This window comes from Filicampus tigris, chromosome 5 (assembly GCF_054856515.1).
Source record: "Filicampus tigris isolate MCC_2025a chromosome 5, RoL_Ftig_1.0, whole genome shotgun sequence".
NCBI lineage: Eukaryota > Metazoa > Chordata > Actinopteri > Syngnathiformes > Syngnathidae > Filicampus > Filicampus tigris.
The window spans coordinates 11,004,317-11,023,754 of record NC_141221.1 but is presented as its reverse complement, the minus strand read 5'-3'; the positions used below and the strand labels follow the sequence as shown (position 1 = coordinate 11,023,754).

At 41.2% G+C, this 19,438-nt stretch overlaps 1 protein-coding gene across 1 annotated transcript; it reads right to left on the bottom strand.

Annotated features, from left to right (window-relative positions):
- Positions 1-961: 961 nt before the first annotated feature.
- Positions 962-19,151, bottom strand: abhd17b (abhydrolase domain containing 17B, depalmitoylase). The gene is made up of 4 exons (XM_086032036.1): positions 18,710-19,151; positions 13,732-14,199; positions 5,329-5,508; positions 962-3,002 (listed from the first exon to the last, which is right to left on the bottom strand). Exons 2-4 carry the CDS (start codon positions 14,196-14,198, stop codon positions 2,783-2,785), a joined length of 867 nt encoding a protein of 288 aa, XP_085888162.1. The 5' UTR covers position 14,199; positions 18,710-19,151; the 3' UTR covers positions 962-2,782.
- Between the last annotated feature and the right edge of the window lie 287 nt (positions 19,152-19,438).

The window sequence follows — 19,438 nt, the reverse complement described above, 5'->3', positions numbered from 1 at the left end:
AATGCCACACTGCCACCTGCTGGAACAAATACAAAAGAACCTTATCGTGGGCCTGCTATGAGCAGGGACGTTTTCTACTCATTTGGAGTCTAAAGTAAACTTATATTTTATATTTTCTAATGGTTACCATCAACTACAGTGTGTGAATTTAAGGACAGGGATTTAGCAGTCCACTGCCATGACTGATTCAGTCATGGGACCTTCCACATCCATATACTGTACGACACTGACAGAAATTTTATTTTCACCTCAAGTCTTTTGAAATCTGTTACCTTCCCTCTGTTGAGTGACTATTGTACTGTATTTCGTACCAAAGATTTTGAATATTTATGTCTATCATTATATAGAAGCGACTGCCAATTAAGTGGAGTAAACATAGCATAGTTGTTAGAACGTATTGATATAGTCATGTGCAAGTCAATACCCCTTGGTATTATGGGAGAAAAATGATAGTTAGTAGTACTATCGAGTACTAGTGGTATACGGTATTTAGTGTCTGACTTAAGAGTTAATTTTGGAAGCTTTTATTGAAATTTATGCAGATCAGAATTTATGGGGTGCTGTGTGTAGCCATTTCCTGGAAAGCTTTGAGGAATGTTACAATTTTGAAAGAGGACATTTTGAGCATTTATGAGATGAAACTATTTTATGAAAATTAATTTGCAATCTAGAAAGAATAGACTTAACCTTAAAACTATCCTCCGTTATTTGCTGAAAACTCAACTATTTGCAGTTTCTATTGAAGTGCGTAGGAGCTTCATTTTGACAAAAGCAGTCATTTGCCCCATTCTTGTGGCATTTAAAGGTAATTGCAATACAGTATAATCTTTTTATGGGGTGAAGTATAAATTACTCACAGATTTCACTACTTGCAGCAGGGCAGGAGTTTTCTGTACTGCATTCCTCTTATTTGAAGAGAAGAAGGCTTATATAAGATTCAAAGTAATATATCAACACAAACTAGACTTCTTCTAAATGATTTTATTTTTGCTATGCACATCTGAGTTACTAAAGTTAATATTATTACAGTTTGAGTTCCATTTGTATCGAAATATGCAGTAGAAAAAACAGAATCAGAGATGCCAATAGTCCAGCCGAGCAGTAGAAAATAATGAGGGCTGTAATTTGATCTGACAGATGTCACATCAAGTATAAATGTAGTATAACAGAGATGATGGCAACTGGGTTTCAAAAGGAACTAAAAGTAGAAGCATAATATAATGTCCTATTTACAAAGCGCGCAAAATAAACAGTAATCTTACTAAGACAGAAATGAACGGTGGTCTTGTCAAAGAAAACACACAGGACCCCACAGACGAATCCTGATTAAATCAGTCGATGTGACGAGTTCTACTAGCACCCATAACTTTAACATGGTCCAGCATCAGACATGAATACAGGCTGGTTGGCCAAAAAACAACAACAAAGGAATGGCATTGCGTGAACGTTGACATTTGCTTATCTCAGCTCTGATAGTAAATGGAGTCATTAGTGCATTGAAATAGCTTGTTTGGCCCTGCTCAGCAATAAAAGGGCAAGTAAACCACCAACAATGGAACCAGAAATGGCAAGCAAGCAAAAGCGTAAAAGTAAAGCAAAAAAAAAAGATCCCTGGAACACTGAGCCATGACATAAGTTATTGTCCATGTACATCTGTGGTGAGTTAGTAGGTGTTTTGTTCATTCAATCTCTGTTCAGATATTCTAAGAAAAACAAAACCTCTTCATTTTTAATCTTCGTGAACTGAAAATAAATAGACTCCAGGCACCACTCTCGGCCTAAATGGGCATTAGTGGTATAGGTTTTCATCATATTTAAAATACAAACTCAATGTGTGATAGTTATATCAGTTCTACAAGCGATATATTTCATATGATCTACAGATATGGATTCTTTAACATCCTAAAAAACAAAAGAGAAACACTGTCAGAATCAGCAGTCTTCTTGACATTTTCTTCTAAAAACACAAGACTTCTGCATAGTGATGCTAATCTGAGCGTAACAACATTGCATGATAAACTTCCAAAAAACATCAACAAAAAAAAACCAAACAACTCAGATCAGAAGAGGCGATGCGATCAAGTGTGGATATGATCTGAGAGTCCATCTCTTTGCGATATATTATACTAAACATTTGGCAACACCGACCGGCACAGCAGTTTGTCCCACACAGTTCTTCAGTGACAGCTGATATGTGCAAATATCACGTATAATACACTGCAAATAATAATAATAATAATAACGATAATACAAAAATAATAATAATTCAACATCAGTTGGATTGGAGAGTGCAGTCCAGTTTGGATCAAGGCTGTTTGTGGGAACGTCAGCATCCTTGTGGTCTGGTCCGAGGTCTCCGTTAATAAGTGAGGAGCACATCCTTTGTAAAAGGCAGCCAAAAATGTCACATACACACTTTTACACAGGCTCTTCTTCACACCGTATGTTATTTACGCTCTCTTGCATTCGCATACTGTAGCAATGTGCAATTGTGCAACATGTTAAAAAAAGTGTCTAAACAAAAATGCTAAATCAATAGGGTTTTAGTTTGTGTATTGTTCAAGGTTCACAGTTGCAGTGGAGTGGACGTTAGCGTACTGGAGCTCCGAGTAGGAGAGGTGGTACATCAGCATTCTACCACCAACACTTCCACAGGGGCAAACGATTCCTGCATATCAGCAAAAAAAAAAAAAAAGAAAAAAAAAAAAAAACAGTAGCCAGGATAATAATAAGAACAGAACAAAACCAATCACCGATGTTATCTCCGCAGCTTTTTCTCCTTCTACAAGTTGACCAGCTCGTGTGCGACAAACTGCTTGAGTCTCTCCAGGTACTGTCCGTAGAGTTCCACATCATTGTGTCCCGCCCCTTCCACCCACAGCGGCTCCACGGGGCGCTGGCAGCGCTCGTACAGCGCCAGGCCATGGGAGAAGTCGATGACCTCGTCGTCCGTGCCGTGGATCACCAGGACCGGTGAGGTCACCTTTGAAATCTTGTCAATACTATGGAGAGAAGATTAAATGCATTCAACACACACAATTATAAAGCACAGCCATGATCATTCGACAAGTCATGGAGGATTTGGCAAAGAGATAAAAAAAAGTTTGAAAAAGACCAGTTGATACTCCGACCAGTAGAGAGCGGACAAGGACCAACTTCTAATTGTGTCACTATCACTAAAAAAAGTGAATTTGGTGTCCTCATCAGAATCACTCAGTTATCATAAAATTGGATGTGGTAGATGAAATTAATATCTGAAGCCATACCAGTACAATGATAAGTCTCTTAACTCTTTCAATGCCTGCCATTTAAAAAATAAATAAAAATACTTTCCCGGCTTAATGATCAAAGTTGATCCCAGTTGGCCATACCTCTCTCCCCCATTACCATAAAAAACATAGTTGATGGTGCTCCTGGGTAGGATTCTCATTGACGGCATTTCAACATTTTTTTCATTGAACTGTAAAATGATACAAAATTAAAAGACAAAAAGGTGTATTCTCCTTAGGTTTTTGGATAAAACCAGTAATTTTCCTCAGCAATATTCTATTTTGATAATCATCTATTCACAGCTGTTAAACTATGCCGATATGTTATTGTTTAATGTACAGTACTGTGCAAAAGTAACCATTAGATCGGTTTTAACAATGCTATAATGACTATTGTGTATAACTGGAGTGCAACTAAGTAGAGTGCAGACCTCCAGCAAGGCTGAACAATTAATAAAGTGAAATCAAGTCATAGTTCTTTGTATTTGGTTTTGTCTGTCCATTTGTTTGTTACTCATCAGGCTGCTTCCTGGTTCATGGCGGAGAAAAGACGGGAGGAGCCATTATGATTCTGAGGGTTGAGCTCCACTGATACCATATTGACTCACTTTGATAAAAAATAAATAAAAAAGTGTGGGGGCTGTTGAAAGAAGATAAGATAAGATAAGATAAGAATGCCTTTATTGATCCCACAGTGGGGAAATTTTCATTGTTACAGCAGCAAAGATATAGGTCACACAGGGACGGCGGCATAATGTAGCCATTAATGTATAACATTGACGGCAAACATTCGGGATCAAACCTATGTAAATATAAGCAGTAACATGTGTATATACACACCAACATACATCTACATAAAAAGTATGAGGAACACTCATTTTGGCCTGTACATAGTACAGAGGAAAAATACTCTAAGTAAGTGACAGTGCTGCAGTGCTGTAGTGAAATGTAAGGAACAGCATTGGATAAAAATAAAACTAGACTAACAGTAGTGGGGAATGTTGAGTATTGCACGGTATTACAGTAGTGGGGAATATTGGGTATTGCACGATATGAGCTCAGGTGCAGGACTGCACAATTGCACTAATGTCCGCCAGTTTGTAGAGAATTGCACTAATGTCCGCCAGTTTGTAGAGCCAAATGGAATTGGCTGTTCCTTCATGATCCTTTCCTCAACAAAGTCTTGCAGACGTTGGCTTTATGTGCATTTGTGTAGACCTGATGTATCCTATTGTATAATGTTTTACAAGCTATTGACTACTGTAAAAAAAAGGGCCACTATAAAAACAAATCTAGTGGTAACCTAAGACTTTTACTCAGTACTGTTTTCTTTATTAGTTACTATTCAACCTTGTTTTCACGGTCTGGTTAATGACGCTGTTAATGTTATGGATTACGACTGAAAGTTTTGTGTTTCTCATTTTACACAACATCCTGCTGCTATGTCGTCACTCTATTTACAGCTACCTACAAGCACCACTTTTTCCTAACAAGGAGGGGGCGGGGACCTAAAATGAGATTCACATGTGTCTTTAACCAAAACACGTAACTTAAGAAAGTCTGCTAGCTTAATCCTGACACACAATGCGAAACGTGATAGACAGGCTAACGAAACTAGCGTCAATGTAGCAACAGATATTTGAACACTAAGTGTGCAACAATACATTCTACAGTAGCAACCCGACACATAGGCATATATTCTTTATCCTCTGCGAAGAACGACTATGATACTAGCCTCTGGTGGCCAAACCACACACCAGAGGGAGCAGCACAATGTAATGGCCATTGAAGCAAGAAATGATGCACCATGTTTTTAATCCTTTACATACTATTTAGTTATGTTATTCATGTAATTTTCATTAACTACAACACAAGTGTTTTTTTTGGCATGGCTGAAACGGATCCATGTCATTTCCAATCATTTAAATGGGGAAAGATTATTTGACATATGACTGTTTTGAGTTAAAAGTAACGTCACAGACCGAATTAAATTCTTAAATCAAGGCACCACTGTATTTTAGAGTCCCCCGCCCCATATCACATCCATCTGTGGACTCACTTGGGAAAGGCGTCAAAGCAGTAAGTCTTCTTGGTGTCGGGGAAGGCCACCCTCATGCCGGAGGTGAGCGGGGAGTGCAGGATCACTGCGGCACTTTCGTAGCGAGAAGCCAGGTCCACAGAAGGCACGGTGCCAATACTCTGGCCGTACACAATGACGGTTTCTGGACGGATGCCATACCTGTGAGAAGAGACATATTTGGGTAAATCATGTTTGCTCTGCCACACACACTGGCGGCTGTCCAAATTAGCCATCCGATATAAAAATAAACAGCTTGGTGGGCAGGTGTGGGGGGGGGGGGGGGGGGAGAGATTTGCTGCATTTTGGAAGCAGCTTTAAATGACACTATTGTTTCTAATCACAGTCCTCCAGTTAAACCAAGGTGAAAAATGTACCGTACCTTCAGTACCACATACATGCTGCTCCACGAGCCACCACACCACGCACGCACGCACACACACACACACACACACACGCACCTGCGGGCCAAATAACGTACTCACTCATGACTCACCGATTGCTGCCTCCTAAATCGAGCACATAATCATGCTATGACGCTTAGGTCCTTTTTGAAATTGAGTCACAGAGCGGGAAAATCAAAGACAATATAGTGATAAATTTAGAACACCAACACTTGATTGGTTGCACACGAAAATGGAAGCGAGGCGGGCAAAACAAAGGCAACAGACGACATTCCCCAGCTGATTATTGCGAACGTGACGCACTGTAGTGAGAGTCAGCTGACTACCCGGAATCCATCCTGAGAAGACTGGCTCGCTGTTTCTACAGAGCTCTGCACGTGACACTTGGCTGCTACAGTATGAAAGAGGTTAACTAGGTACTGCTTTGGGTATTTGTAGAATTCGAGAAAATGCTGTAAAACAAAAAAAACTAAATGAGACTGCTTATCCTCAAGTCGGCACGGCTGACATCACAGGCCAGATGTTCCTGGCTCTGCCTTGTACGTCGCAAAGAACGCATGAACACCCATTGTGACTTACATTTACAGCGCTAAAGTGGATTATGACAAGTTGGAAACGCACACACACTCAAAGTGCAAGGGACAAAACAAACTCAGGAACACATTCTTCAGATTTGACATGCACATACGCACAATTGCTGTAGCTCCCAGACAGTCATTTGCAGGCATACACAGTAGGAAGTGTTAAACACTTGAGTCAGCTGGCCTTCAGAGTATAAATAGGGGTGAAAAGTCTAACATGACATGGAAAACTGCACCTTCATGAATGCAAGATTAAACTCTAGTGAGAAAAATCAAATCTCCATTAAACAAAGCTATATTCATAATAGTACTGTTCCATTGAGTTGAGCGCAGTTAAGCCTTTTCTGTGTTTTGATTATAAGGGTCCAACCCAACACAACCCAGATTTTTGCACCTTTTGGTTGGGTTGCCGATAGCAGTGGCAGGCCTCAGTACAATTAGAGGGTGGTCCGTTGATTGGTGAACAGAAAAGTCAGTTATCTTCCATGACAATTCATGAAAATACTGTGCTTTACAAACAAGCTGTGCTCCTTTTACGGGCGGTGCAAAGACACAGCACTGTACCACGCCACCTCTTGCATATCGTCACTGTCCTGTGAAAAACACTTATGTCCAATTTGGGAATTTTGTTTTAATTTTCACGTTAATGCGATGTCTGTAATGCGGAAACACCACTCAAATTGAAAAAAATGGACATAAGTGTTTTTCACACGACAGTGATGATATGTTCTTTGCTTAATCAAGAGGCAAATTATATGCCGTTTGTGATTGGCTGGTGACCAGTAGAGGGTGTAGACAACCTCTGGCCCAAATTCAGCTGGGACTCCAGTTTACTTAGGACCTAATGGGGACAAGTGTAACCAGGGCCGGTGCTACGTGGGGTCTACGGGTGGCCAAGTTTTGTGCGGCAAGGGTTAAAGCAAATTATGACTTGTGTTAAATGAACACATAGAAGATTTTTCTATTTCCAATTATAATCGAAAAGCGGGAGATGACGTTCAATGGGGGCAGCAGCACTGCCTCCTGACGCACAGACGAGCGACGGGCCTTTCCACAAATGTGAATATATGAGACCTGTGTGTGTGAATATCTTGAAAACGGTATGACATTGGTCTCAAAAATAAATGTGCATGGCCACCGATCCACAAACACACAACTCACAAACAGAATTGAATATTTACAAATGGTAAGTTATGATATATGCACACACAAATTTAAGAAATGTAAAAACCACAGAGAGATTTGAGGATCTGAAAAACGTGAAAGTCACGGACAGATTTGTGGATCTGAAAAATGTGAAATCGCATATATGTTTGTGTGAATAATTTTGAGAGAAATGTCTCCCCGTTAGTAATGGCTCGAACCAGACACAGGTGTAGCAACCTGAGCTGCCATCAGCTCAGACCAATTGGCAGCAGAAGTCTCAGAATCTATGACACGAAGATTTCCTTCTGACTCATCTTCCAAAATACTGTATAACATTTGCAAAAACTGAAACGTATAAGTCATTCATTTCAGCAAAACAGTCGATTGGCAAACAAGAGAAGTCTCCTTTTCTATGTTTAAAATGACAGATTACATTGGACATTTATTGAAGAGGAACCTCAGCACTTAGCCTGTGCTATGCGCCTTCCTTTTACCCAGGCTGGCTTGTATTACACAGTCCACTTTAAAAGATGTTTACATCGCTACAGATTGTTACGGAACATATTTTAATATTAGATAATAAATAATAAATGAATGCTGCTTCCTGCGGGCTGCAATCACTCCAGCATTTTTTTTTTTCGAATGGTCATAAATATCCCAATATTTCCTTAAAACATTAATACAGGCTATATGGCCCTGCCCTCGCTCCTAGCCATGCCCAAAGTTTATTGTGAAGGGTAGTGAAGAAACAATCTGGAGACTGCTGGTTGACGCATTGATGGTCAATACATGCTCCTCCCAGGAGGCATGTACAGTAAATGGATTGCTTTGTGCGCGACAGTCATCTGGTTGCCTACTTTGCCTTTACAGCACACGAGCATTAGAAATTCTGAAAGGGCGTTGACCCTTGTACTCATGACATTTTCATTAAGGCATTAGTGACATGATTGTCTACAGTTTCTCCCTTGTTTATTATGAATGTTTTATCATGGTGTGATAAGAGTATATTATCTTGTGCTTATCAGGGCTTTGCCAGTATCACTGCATAAACCCTTACCACATAGATGTCACAATCAAGTCCACGTGACAACGCTGTTGAACGGACCCGCCTACTTATCAGGTGACAGGATTTTATGTCCTTTTAAACCAACAGTATCATTCAAAATGAGGAAACAACAGGGCGTATAAAGCACACATAGGAACATAACAGATAAAACAAGATGTCTTGGTTTTGGGGCAGCTAGGAAAGCAGCTGCACTGCCGTTAAGTTGGCAGCATAACTGTTACAGATTTTAAGCAAGCCAGGCGAGCACACAAGCCTACAATTTGCTGTGTAGAATGGAGGCTTGAATAGACCTTGCCGTGCCATAGTCAGCCATGCGACCATGGTTACAGCCCTCCCCCAAAGCCCTCATCAATTTTGTCTCGACACAAATCCCATCTTTTATACCTCACATCCTCCCTCGTTCCTCGACACTTGGCTCTTGAATGCTTGTCGGGGGTTTTTTTCCCCAGGAGTGGAAACCAACAGAGAGAGACCAAGTATAGAAATAAGCTTTTCATTTTTCGGACATCCGTTACATTTGCACAAACACATTTCTCAGAATAACATGCCATTTGTTCTCCCGACCGATCAGCCCGCATAATTTACGATTGCGCACTGGTTACCAAAGATGGCTACTCCATCCGTCCCGGACGGATGCCCATTTTGGGGACGGAGGATGAGAAGTTTTTTTTAAAAAGGACGGACTAAGCAAGGACTTAAGAGGTTTTTCGTCCATCACCGTAAGCGTCCCTAACTGGGTCAAGTACTGACGTAGGCCCATTTCACCGACGACTGACAGAAACACGTCCAGCCTGTCTCGTGTGTGTAAATCCGCCAATACACTACTCCAGATCGAATGTGAAATATCACGACGCCCCGCTTGTCTCAGGCGTGTTCGTATGCGGAAGGGAGTAACTTCACTTTGCTTCAAGCCGACAACAGAAGGAGCACTCGTCCTCTGTCAAAAAATGTTTACACATCGCCAGTCATCTGGTGACCAACGGCCGTTGTGTTGGCAGCTAAATGCTATCTTGCTTGACACTAAAACAATTGTAAACAATTCTATCCACTCACAAGATAGTCCCAGCCGGTAAGTGGATGTGAATAGGAAATTAGCCAGCCGTTAGCCTCTCTACTACGATGTTATGCATATATGCTTTTTTTTTTTCCCTTTTTTGAGTGGGGGGGGGGCTGGTGAAATGTAAGGATGGAAGCGTTTTAAAAAGATGAGGGCGGAAAGGGAGGATGATTATTTTATGAATAAGGACAGCGAGGCGATGACAGAAGGGTACCGTGGTCGCGGACAGAGGACGGACTAGCCATATAGGATAAAGTGCCCATCTGTGCTGGTTACTAGTAAAGATGTGTGTTTGTTTACCAACATGTAGGACTATGAAGACAATAATTAAGTTTCATATAAGAAAGAGTCTGCTGAGAGACCCTGACCATTGGTTCTCAACTGTCAAACGGGGACCTGCATTTTCTTACTATAGCTAAGGCACAACCTACTTTAATAGACATTAAGAACAATTAAGAAAACAACATTTAAGAATAACCTGTAAAGATGTGTTTGTATCATATTTTAACCACACATGCTTAGGCCACATGTTCAGTGTGCCTTTCACAGCACCTTTTTGAGAAAGTGATGATGAACATGACAATTGCAAATACAAACTGTATTCTTAACACTGATGTCTCTCACAATCAAACCCCTGCACATTTTTACTTCCTGTCCGCAACCTAGCCGAAATGGCTCCGCGACCCACCAGTTGAGAATCACTGCTATAGACCCTTTAGTCTTTAGGACAATCTATCTTGACCAAACATCCAATTGGAAGGAGTGGAATTCTGGGTCTATATCCCGATGGACCAGGAAGTGAGCCGGTCTTGTTTGTTTTCCTTGGCCACAGTGTGGGAAGGCCTGGGTCTGAATGCTCATTGGAAATCAGTTGCTAGGCTACTACTGAATGTTAGACTGGCAGGTTTGACTGCTGGCCCGCCTCCATCACAGTTCACAAAAGGGCAAGCAAAATTATACCATTCAGCCGAGAAACACACAGACAAACAAACCTATACACGCACACGGTACAACGTATGTAACACTTTGCGCATTCTACAGTATGCTTAAGTCAGTGTTAATCTTTAGTATGATAATTAGTGCTTTGCGTTTGAGTCTGTTGACGCAACAACTGAACCACTCCCTGCTCAGGTGAAAGAACCTCTTGTCCACTGACTAACCAAACCACATACGGGAGGAGATTGTGTGTGACGCAGTAGCTGTGGCTGCACATTGTATTAAAAGTAGCTGGCATCGCTTTGTCCACACTCAAGTGAATAGTGAATGTCACACTAACTGAGTGGTAATAAGAAGCAAAGATCTATAGTAACGTAAAGAGAAGTGGAACTTAAGAACAGAATGCGGTTGCTTCAGAAGGCGATGTCAGAGAGGACCGCTGCGCGTGGGGGGGGGGGGGGGGGGCTGAATTTGTGATGCGTTTCGATCCAAGCCAAGAGATGTACAACAGAGATGAAGGCTAGGCCACACACTAACACAATCTTGATTCAGACAGCAGGATCGCACAACGTGGGAAGTTTCACATGCAGTGGACACTCACTGTTCACTGTTGCTCTAATACAAGTATTTCATACCTATAAATCTCACTGAGATGTAGGTAACGTATAAAATATTGCCACTAACGTCTACACAATGATTTGAGAACAAGACCTGGCTTGCTGTTTAAAAGTACACAGGGTTGTGTCGGTATCATGCCTTTGCTGGATTCACACACATGAAGTGAAGCCCCATTTTCATCACCCAAATATTACATACATCCGGTAATGCACGGACAACACAAAACTGTGCTACGGCAAACTTTTGCAGCACAAAGTCGCATGACACAACACCCACCAACATCGCGACACATGTCGCTTTATGACACCGAACGCGACTTGCTTTACAACACTGACGTCAGTGCATACGTGTGTATATCAATGATGTCATTGATTAATCAACTTCAGCTCGACATTTCATCGCATTAGTGTTGACTAGAAAGAAATCTGAAGTCATTCAACTGCTACCGTGTGCTACTTTCCACCGCCGCAGTCCGACACTGCCTTTCACTTTGCATGTCATGGCTTGCTGCCTAACAGTAGCCTCCATTGACCAAAGAGACAAAGAAATGAACATATGCATGTGCAAGACTGACGGCCTCACACACCGACATTCAAACTTAGCTGCAGGAAAAATTCTTAAACATTTTTTTTTTTTCCTTTTTCACTGAATAAGTCCATGTGACTAATACTGATCGGTCAACTTCCCCTCATGAACACCATCACAAGGTCAAACGCTTGGTACAGATATTGTAGTCTGACCCAACAGATTTGAATTAAGCTGCACATTTTAGTACTCGTGTTATTTGTACATTGAAATGTATTGTAACGACTGTAACTTGTTCCACACAGAAAACGCAAAGAACACGCACACACAGGCACAAAAACTTTTGCTAACAGTCGACGGAATATCGACGGAAAGAATCTTCTTGGCAGAAGTAACATAGAAGCATCTTAGATTCATCAAGAACACAACTCGGTTCTCATCCAGACATTTTAGCTGAAGCTGCTGATGGTCATTTGTTTGTCTTATAGCAGGAAACGCATAGAACATTACCATTTCCCCCCCCTCCTCCAAATAAACAAAGGGGTGCAAAAATGTTTCCCACATCAGATTTACGGAAAACTGAAAGAAGTCATGAACAAAACACAATATAACTAACTCGTACAATATGTCACCACATGTGCATATAACTTCCTTCATCCTTAGGCATGGTTTTATTCATTAGTAATATCTGATGATGCACATCTGACTCAGACCGACGCACATCAGAACACGTTTACACTATTTCACCTTTAGTGTTATTAGAAGGATACATGCAATCTCAATGAATAAACCCGATCAATTTTAAGGGTTATACTTTTGAAAAAGACAAAGTACAAACATCCACACACTTGCCTTACATTTAAGCATACCGTGCTCACCCACCCATTCACACCAACACGACCGGCCAGCGTGATCCTACAAACCACATTTCACTCATCAGCCACACCAGCACCATTCTGCCCACAACCAGCCCTCCACAGTTTATCCCTTATTAAACAGCCACAACGTTAGGTACATAGTCATTAAATCCGGTACAAATTGTGTCAATAGAAGCAAACTTGAGTGTGGTGTTGAAATTCACACTTTTGATTCAGCAGGAATCGGCTCATTTTTGCTGATTTTAATGGTTTTAAAAGAGCTACTACAAAATCCTGTGAATAACACTTTATTTTATTTTTTATTATTTTAAAGAGCCCCATTCAAGGGAAGGTATTAACTCATTCACTGCCATTTATTTGTATTTTCTCAGTCCAACCATTCAATCCCAGGAATTAATTTAGATTTTTTCCCAATTTTTTCAAACATTAGGGTAAAAGAGGGTCTGAAAATGTCTGGCAGTGAATGAGTTCATAATTTTTTTTTTTTTTTTTTTTACATTGGTTAGGCATTTACCAGTACGTACACAACGCAACTCAATATGCTTCACATACTGTAATTTAAAAGTATAACACATAAAAGTGGTTACAGAGTTAAATAGATTTAGAAGCAAAGAAAAGATGAAAAAATAGCTTTCTAAAATTACTAAAAGAGCATACAGTGCAAGAACAAGATTTGCAAAAATATGATTTTAATAAGAATTTCAAAGACTTCAATCATATGTATAAGAAAAGAGCATAGTTTTTAACCTGGATTTAAAAGCTTTTACACTTTACTGGTATATTTAGAATTTTTATTCATTCATATTATTCACTCTGATAATAAAGAATACCAGCAAATTGGGGGACAGTATTAAACACTGTACAGAGCAAAACATGCTCTTTAAGAGTGATTTTGTGGTGGCGTATTAGACACGGGTGCGTGTTATTCACTGGATTTTACAGTAATAATGAACTAATTATATCAGCCGGCCAATTTGGGCCCTAATGTTTTGGTAAATAGCCCATCTTGACCCCATCTGAAGCACAAAATAACATAATTATTAGAAACCTCTCAACCTCTTCAACAACAAGGCAGAATTTTGATGCAGATCTTGTGGTGGTATATCTGATGCAATGTCCACTCAGAGTTTCATGTTCACTCTAACGTGGATCCACCACTTTCAAGCCTCCTTACCGTGAGCGAAGTGCCTGCCAGGCAGCGTCTACATCAGCATACAGGTTCTTCTCGGAGGGTTTCCCAGAACTGGCGCCGTAACCAGAGTAGTCGTAGGAGAACACATTGCAGTTGATCCGGGAACCCAGACCAATGTAGAAGCTGCTCATCTGGCCCAAGTCCACCGCATTTCCGTGGGAGAACAACAGTGTGTAGCGGGCGCTGGGCGAGCAGCGGACAAACATGCACGCGATCCGGTTGCCCCGGGAGGTGCGTGTCATGAAACACTCAATGGCTTCCTTCTCGCGGGACGAGTACTGCCAGTCAGCGCGCTCAGACAGGTGCAACGTCCACCGGCTGCCGCTCTCGTCGCACATCAGGCTGTAGGTGGGCTCTGGGGGCAGGAAGGCCAGCTTGGCCGTTATTTTGCTGGGGCATGGCGGGCAGCAGAAGAGGCAACAAAGCTCGCTGAAGGATAGGTGATTCATCCTTGAAAAACAGGAAAGATTTGTCTTAGGAAAACATCATGCAACCAGATCAAGTCACTCTTGACTAATGATCCATAAAGTGCAAGGTGTGTCAGAAAAGTACCAGGGACAATGCCACAAAGGATATATTTAAAATTCAAACGGCAAGTTTTCACAGTCCAAGTTTTTTTTTTTTTACCCCTGGAGCCTAATGCACTCTCAACCTTCCCTGCCATGCCTGCATGCACTGATGGAAGAATTCTTCCATCAACGCCATCATCACGGCCATCAATATCTTCAAAACAGCTCCGCCGCAGGATCTCTTTGCAGACATACTGGTTGATTGTCCGTCCCAAATTGAAAGGGAAAACTGGTAGTTTTCTAAGTCATGTAACTTTTCCTACACACCTCATATGCAAACTTAAAGAGGAAGTCAACCCAAAAATATTTTTTCAAGATGATGGATGGATGGATGTTCTATGTAGGCCCACTAGTTGAAACAAGGCGTTCTGATAAATACTGCCTTTGTGGGATAAGAGTTAATCCACCCGTTTTAGCCATCTATGGGGCCGGCCATTTTGTCACTTCTGTCGACAGAAAATTACATCAGAACTGCTTAGGGCTCAGGTAACGACCAATCACGGCTCACCTGTTTTCTGAAGCTGAGCCGTCATTGACCCCTGAGCAGTTGTGATGTCATTTTCAGTCGGCAGAAGTGAAAAAATGGCCGCCCCCTGAGATGGCTAAAAAGGGGTGCATTTTGCTGCTTACCTCATTTTACACAAACGCAATATTAACCAGGATGCCGTGTTTCAACTAGTGGGCCTGCTGGGAAAATATTCTGTGAAAAAAATGGGTTTGGGTTGATTTCCCCCCTTTAAAGTGGAAAATTAAGTTGTTTCACAAATTAAAACAGTTGCCTGGTTTCTAAATAAGACACCCTTTGTCAAAATACCCCAAGGATGAAGAATTAACAGCACATTCATCATCCGCTTTTAAGACCCACGTTGAAATGGCAATGTTTTGGTTTAGGGTTCTGTGGTTGAGCAAAAGGTTTAATTTGGGTCAGGGAAACCTTGCTTTGGTCTGCTAGTCATGTAGAGTTTTCAACTGTCAGGAGAAAATAAAGTTTGGGCACCATTTGGGCAACATCTGTAAAGAGAGCAACTTCCCTGTCTGCCTCAAGGCTTTACAAGCACTCAGGCATTAGTCAGCCAGCACCTGGACCCCACCCTAAGGCTGTCTTTTGACTTATTTGATGCTCCCGAGAAGTAGAGGTGCCTGCAATTAAGATTAATGCTGCAGTTTGTTGGCATCAAATCTGGCTGGTCGAGATGCTACATTAGCTGTACGGCAAGTTGCTGTATACACATCATTTCCAATGTATGCTTAAATGGTCCCTTTGTAAATACTTCTGTGTGATGCGTTTAGCAGAAACGACATGGCTTTGTGAAACTTGTCATTATCCTGGAAAGTATGAGATCATTTCCTGCTATGCCAACCTCCTTGCGTCAAAACCTGGGGCATTCATCAAATGGGTATGGTCACGTTTATGATGAAAGTGAGAACGCATGTGCCAGCATATTCTTGTCTAGGTTAAGGAATAAGGATTTTACTGCCCTTTTGTCAACTTGGCATCAGTGCAATTCAGAGACTATGAGGTTGTTTCTGCTTCTGTGCTTCACTGCATGTCTCAGATAGGAGAGAAAGCCTTTCTGTAGCACTTGCCACATGCCTTCAGGCCAATGCTTGTCCCACAATCATGTGAGCATTCACCCCCATTTTTTTTTAAACCAGCCATCTAATTCAAACCTACATTAACTGGTCACAACATTAGGTTTAGCTCCAACATAAGAAGTACATCAGCCTATTGTCTTCAGAGATATAAAAATGTTGTTTTATTGACACAAACCTATTCATTTAACAATACGTTTGTTATTTTGCTTGCAGTTTGCAGTGATGTAAAAATGTGTGGTGACTCTATACCTATTTAGCATCTGGTGAGGTTCAAATAAATATATTCAAACAACTCTTAATATAATGTTGGAATGTTGATGGTATAAATGATGTAATATGATTTCAGACCACTGTAAACTACACATGGAACAACATCAGACCTTATTGAGTGGTGATCCTGTGGGTCTTCTACTGTATTATTTAAGTCAAATATTACCTCTGTGTAGTTAGTTGTTTTGCATTCGAGGGTGTGTGTCCCTATTCCGGCTGATGACTGAGCATCACCAGAGGTGGGCATTCCGTCACTAGGACGGCCCATTTTGTAGACGGCCGGACAGAGGACGAGAACTCTTTTAAAAAGGACGGACTAAGCCAGGACAGAGGTAGGTTTTCATCCGTCCCTAACCGGGTCACCTTCAAAAAGCAAGACTGCCTGCTAAGCCTGCAAAATACTGGAGTGCTCTTTTTCATGGCAGACCGACGGAATGTACGGACGGAAGCGCTTTAAAAGGACAAAGACGGACAGGGTCAGAGGACGATAATTTTTATGAATAAGGACTGAGCGACGAGGACGGAAGGGTACCCAGGTTGCGGACAGAGGAGGGACTGGCAAAAAAGGGTAAAAGTGCCCAGCTCTGGGGATTGCTCTGACATGCGCAAAAATGTGTGCAGTGCAGTAAAATGGCTTGATTGAATTGAGGTAAAAAGCACACCTGAGTTGATTTCATCCCATTTATTTCTGAAATTTGTAGGAATGCATCAGAATGAAAATTGTTGGCCGAAACCAATAACCAAAAATGAGGAAACCAAGGCCAAAAACCTAAACACCTCGATATATCTATATATCAAACCCAGAAGAAGAAGAACATATTGTTAAACTAATATATCTTATTGGCTCAGTAACAAAATACTCATGATAGTCAGCAGTCATCCAAAGAGATATAGGTTTGTCATTTCCAAAACCATTTAAATTGCAAATAGTTTAAGGAGAGTTGCAGTCAAGCCACCATTGTAAAGACACCACACCCGAAAGCAACACTTTGACGGTGTCAGTCTCTCCCTTGCCGGCCACCCTGCATGCGTGTTCAATGTTTTTTGATGGTGTTGTGCAGTATTTCCCTAACCTGTTCGGATTAAGAACAACGTTTTACCACCTACAGTGCTCTCCAAATATCGGCCTGCTACTTCATCCGGCACTGCCGTTGCCGGCAGTATGTTGGATTAGTTTCTGGTGAAACTTGAACTCTGCCAAGGCTGCTCTTTGTCAGTGATTCCTTTCATAACCTTTTCGGACAGAATTTCTAGGTGCAGTCAATGTGCTCGGATTTGGTGGCCTCAGTATTGTATCTCTGCTTTTTGCAGGTGATGTGGATCTGTTTGCTTCATCAAGCCACGATCTCCAACTCTCATTGGAGCGGTTCGCGGCAGAGTGTGATGAAAATGATTGGAATGAAAATCAGCACCTCAAAATCTGAGACTATTGTTTACTCACTTTATTTTCTAGTTAACACATAGAGGTGACATGGCATCCGTGTTCCTACTTGTCTATCCACACTTCATGTTCTTCTCATCTCTTATTTCTTATTCATCTCTTACCTACGCCTTTGACATTGTGCCCGCTAGTATTCAGAGTGAGACATCGCATAACTGACTGTTAGAAAAAGTTGGATGTTATAAATATGTTGTATTTGTGCAAAATGATGCCATGTTGAAGAAAAGTTTGTTTTTGAACAATACTTGAGTAAACTAAAAACACATTTTCATAGCAATTGCAAGAAGTAATAGCATCAAGTATAGTAATCTACTGATGAGTACTCAGATGTAAGTACTTAAAGTGTACTTCTCCACAGTCTTAAAAAAATGTGGTATCGATACATCCCTAGTTTGTGATGTGCCGTGTTGATGATCTTGAGTACACCACACACTAAGCGCAGTGCGCAAACAGAAAAAAATTACTACATTTTAAATTGTTTAATAGGATAAAAAAAATCGATGTGTGCTTGCTCTGTCCTTTAACTGTGTTTGGGTGTGGTGCCAATTATTACTTGAAAAATGACCACTTTACATAACTGATGAGGTCCTGTTGGCTCCAGTAGGCAGAGGTATCAAATTATAATTGGTAATTAACCAGAGCCTATTGAGTCAAACTTAAATGGAGGGTTTGAATAGATGGTGAGGGATGCTGTTGCATTTTAATTAGTTACACAGCAGTAGTCTGCATTTATTTTAATTTAACAGAAACTCATTAAGGTCCCCTGCTATGGTCTTGTAAGGGGTCCAGTGGCATCTCAAAGCAGCTAAATACATAGGGGGACGTTGTTAGTTTTCACATTTAGCCAACCATTCGTCAATCGCCTTCTCATCTAGTGGGCCAAAAAGGGATCCCTGTTTTGTGGTGCATTGCTCTAAAATGGTGGGAAAGGCAGCAGTGGGCGATCTTATTCTAAACTGGTTGGTTGAGGTTGCAGTGACTCGTCAGTGGTTGTAATTAACGATACACACCTATATGTGTGTGCGAGTGTGTGTTTTCTTTTTTAATGAAAACAGAAAATGAGAATATAGGTCTGTGAAATTACCTGGATGTTGTGTTTCCCTTCCAGTCTTCAGACGATACCGTAGGCTTTGTTTTTGTCGTCAAGTCAATTAATGTATCTTCTTTTTCTAGACGACAGGAAGATGTGGAAATGTTATCCCAAACACAGAGTATCCCCTAGATGTTGTTCGTCGTCTTGTTGTTGATTGGCGGTGCTATGTGGTGGAGTCACTCGTGTATAAAAGGCTTCGTCCTCCACTTCAGGCAGCTTCCGTGACGGTTCTTTTTCCTCCCTCCGCTCGGTTTCCTCCACATAGGATTCCAAACGTTAACCAAGTCGATTAACATAAAATTCCACACGATCTGAAAGCAACATGGGTAAGCACAAAAAGTGGCTGATATCTGAACTTATTTGCGGTTTGGCATCAGACCGTGTTGTTGGGTATTAACAAGCAGTTGACACCAGTATCACTTAACTCGTGAGACAGCGCAACTCAGATTGCTATCTTGCATCCGAGCGGATAAAGGGCGGTGATTGACAGCTTTGTACACCAATTGTAGCTGCAGTTACGTGACGCGTCCACCAATAGAACAGTTTGAGGGCGTTAAGTAGGCGGATCCGCCTTGAATGAGTGGCGGTGGCTGATGTTTTCGATTGACGTTAACAAGAACCAATACTGAACTGCCGCTACTAAATACTTGCCATTTTTGTCGGATGAATTATGGCTTTTTCTATTCTTATTGTATTATTTTTTTGTTAAAATTAGACTTA

Bases quoted from the DNA above. Each gene is read 5' to 3' on its own strand.
- abhd17b (XM_086032036.1), bottom strand. From the start codon at position 14,198: ATGAATCACCTATCCTTCAGCGAGCTTTGTTGCCTCTTCTGCTGCCCG. The intron at 5,509-13,731 runs GTAAGGAGGCTT...CTCTTCTCACAG, and splicing joins TGGCAGGCACTTCGCTCACG to GTATGGCATCCGTCCAGAAA. The intron at 3,003-5,328 runs GTGAGTCCACAG...TTCTCTCCATAG, and splicing joins TGCTTTGACGCCTTTCCCAA to TATTGACAAGATTTCAAAGG.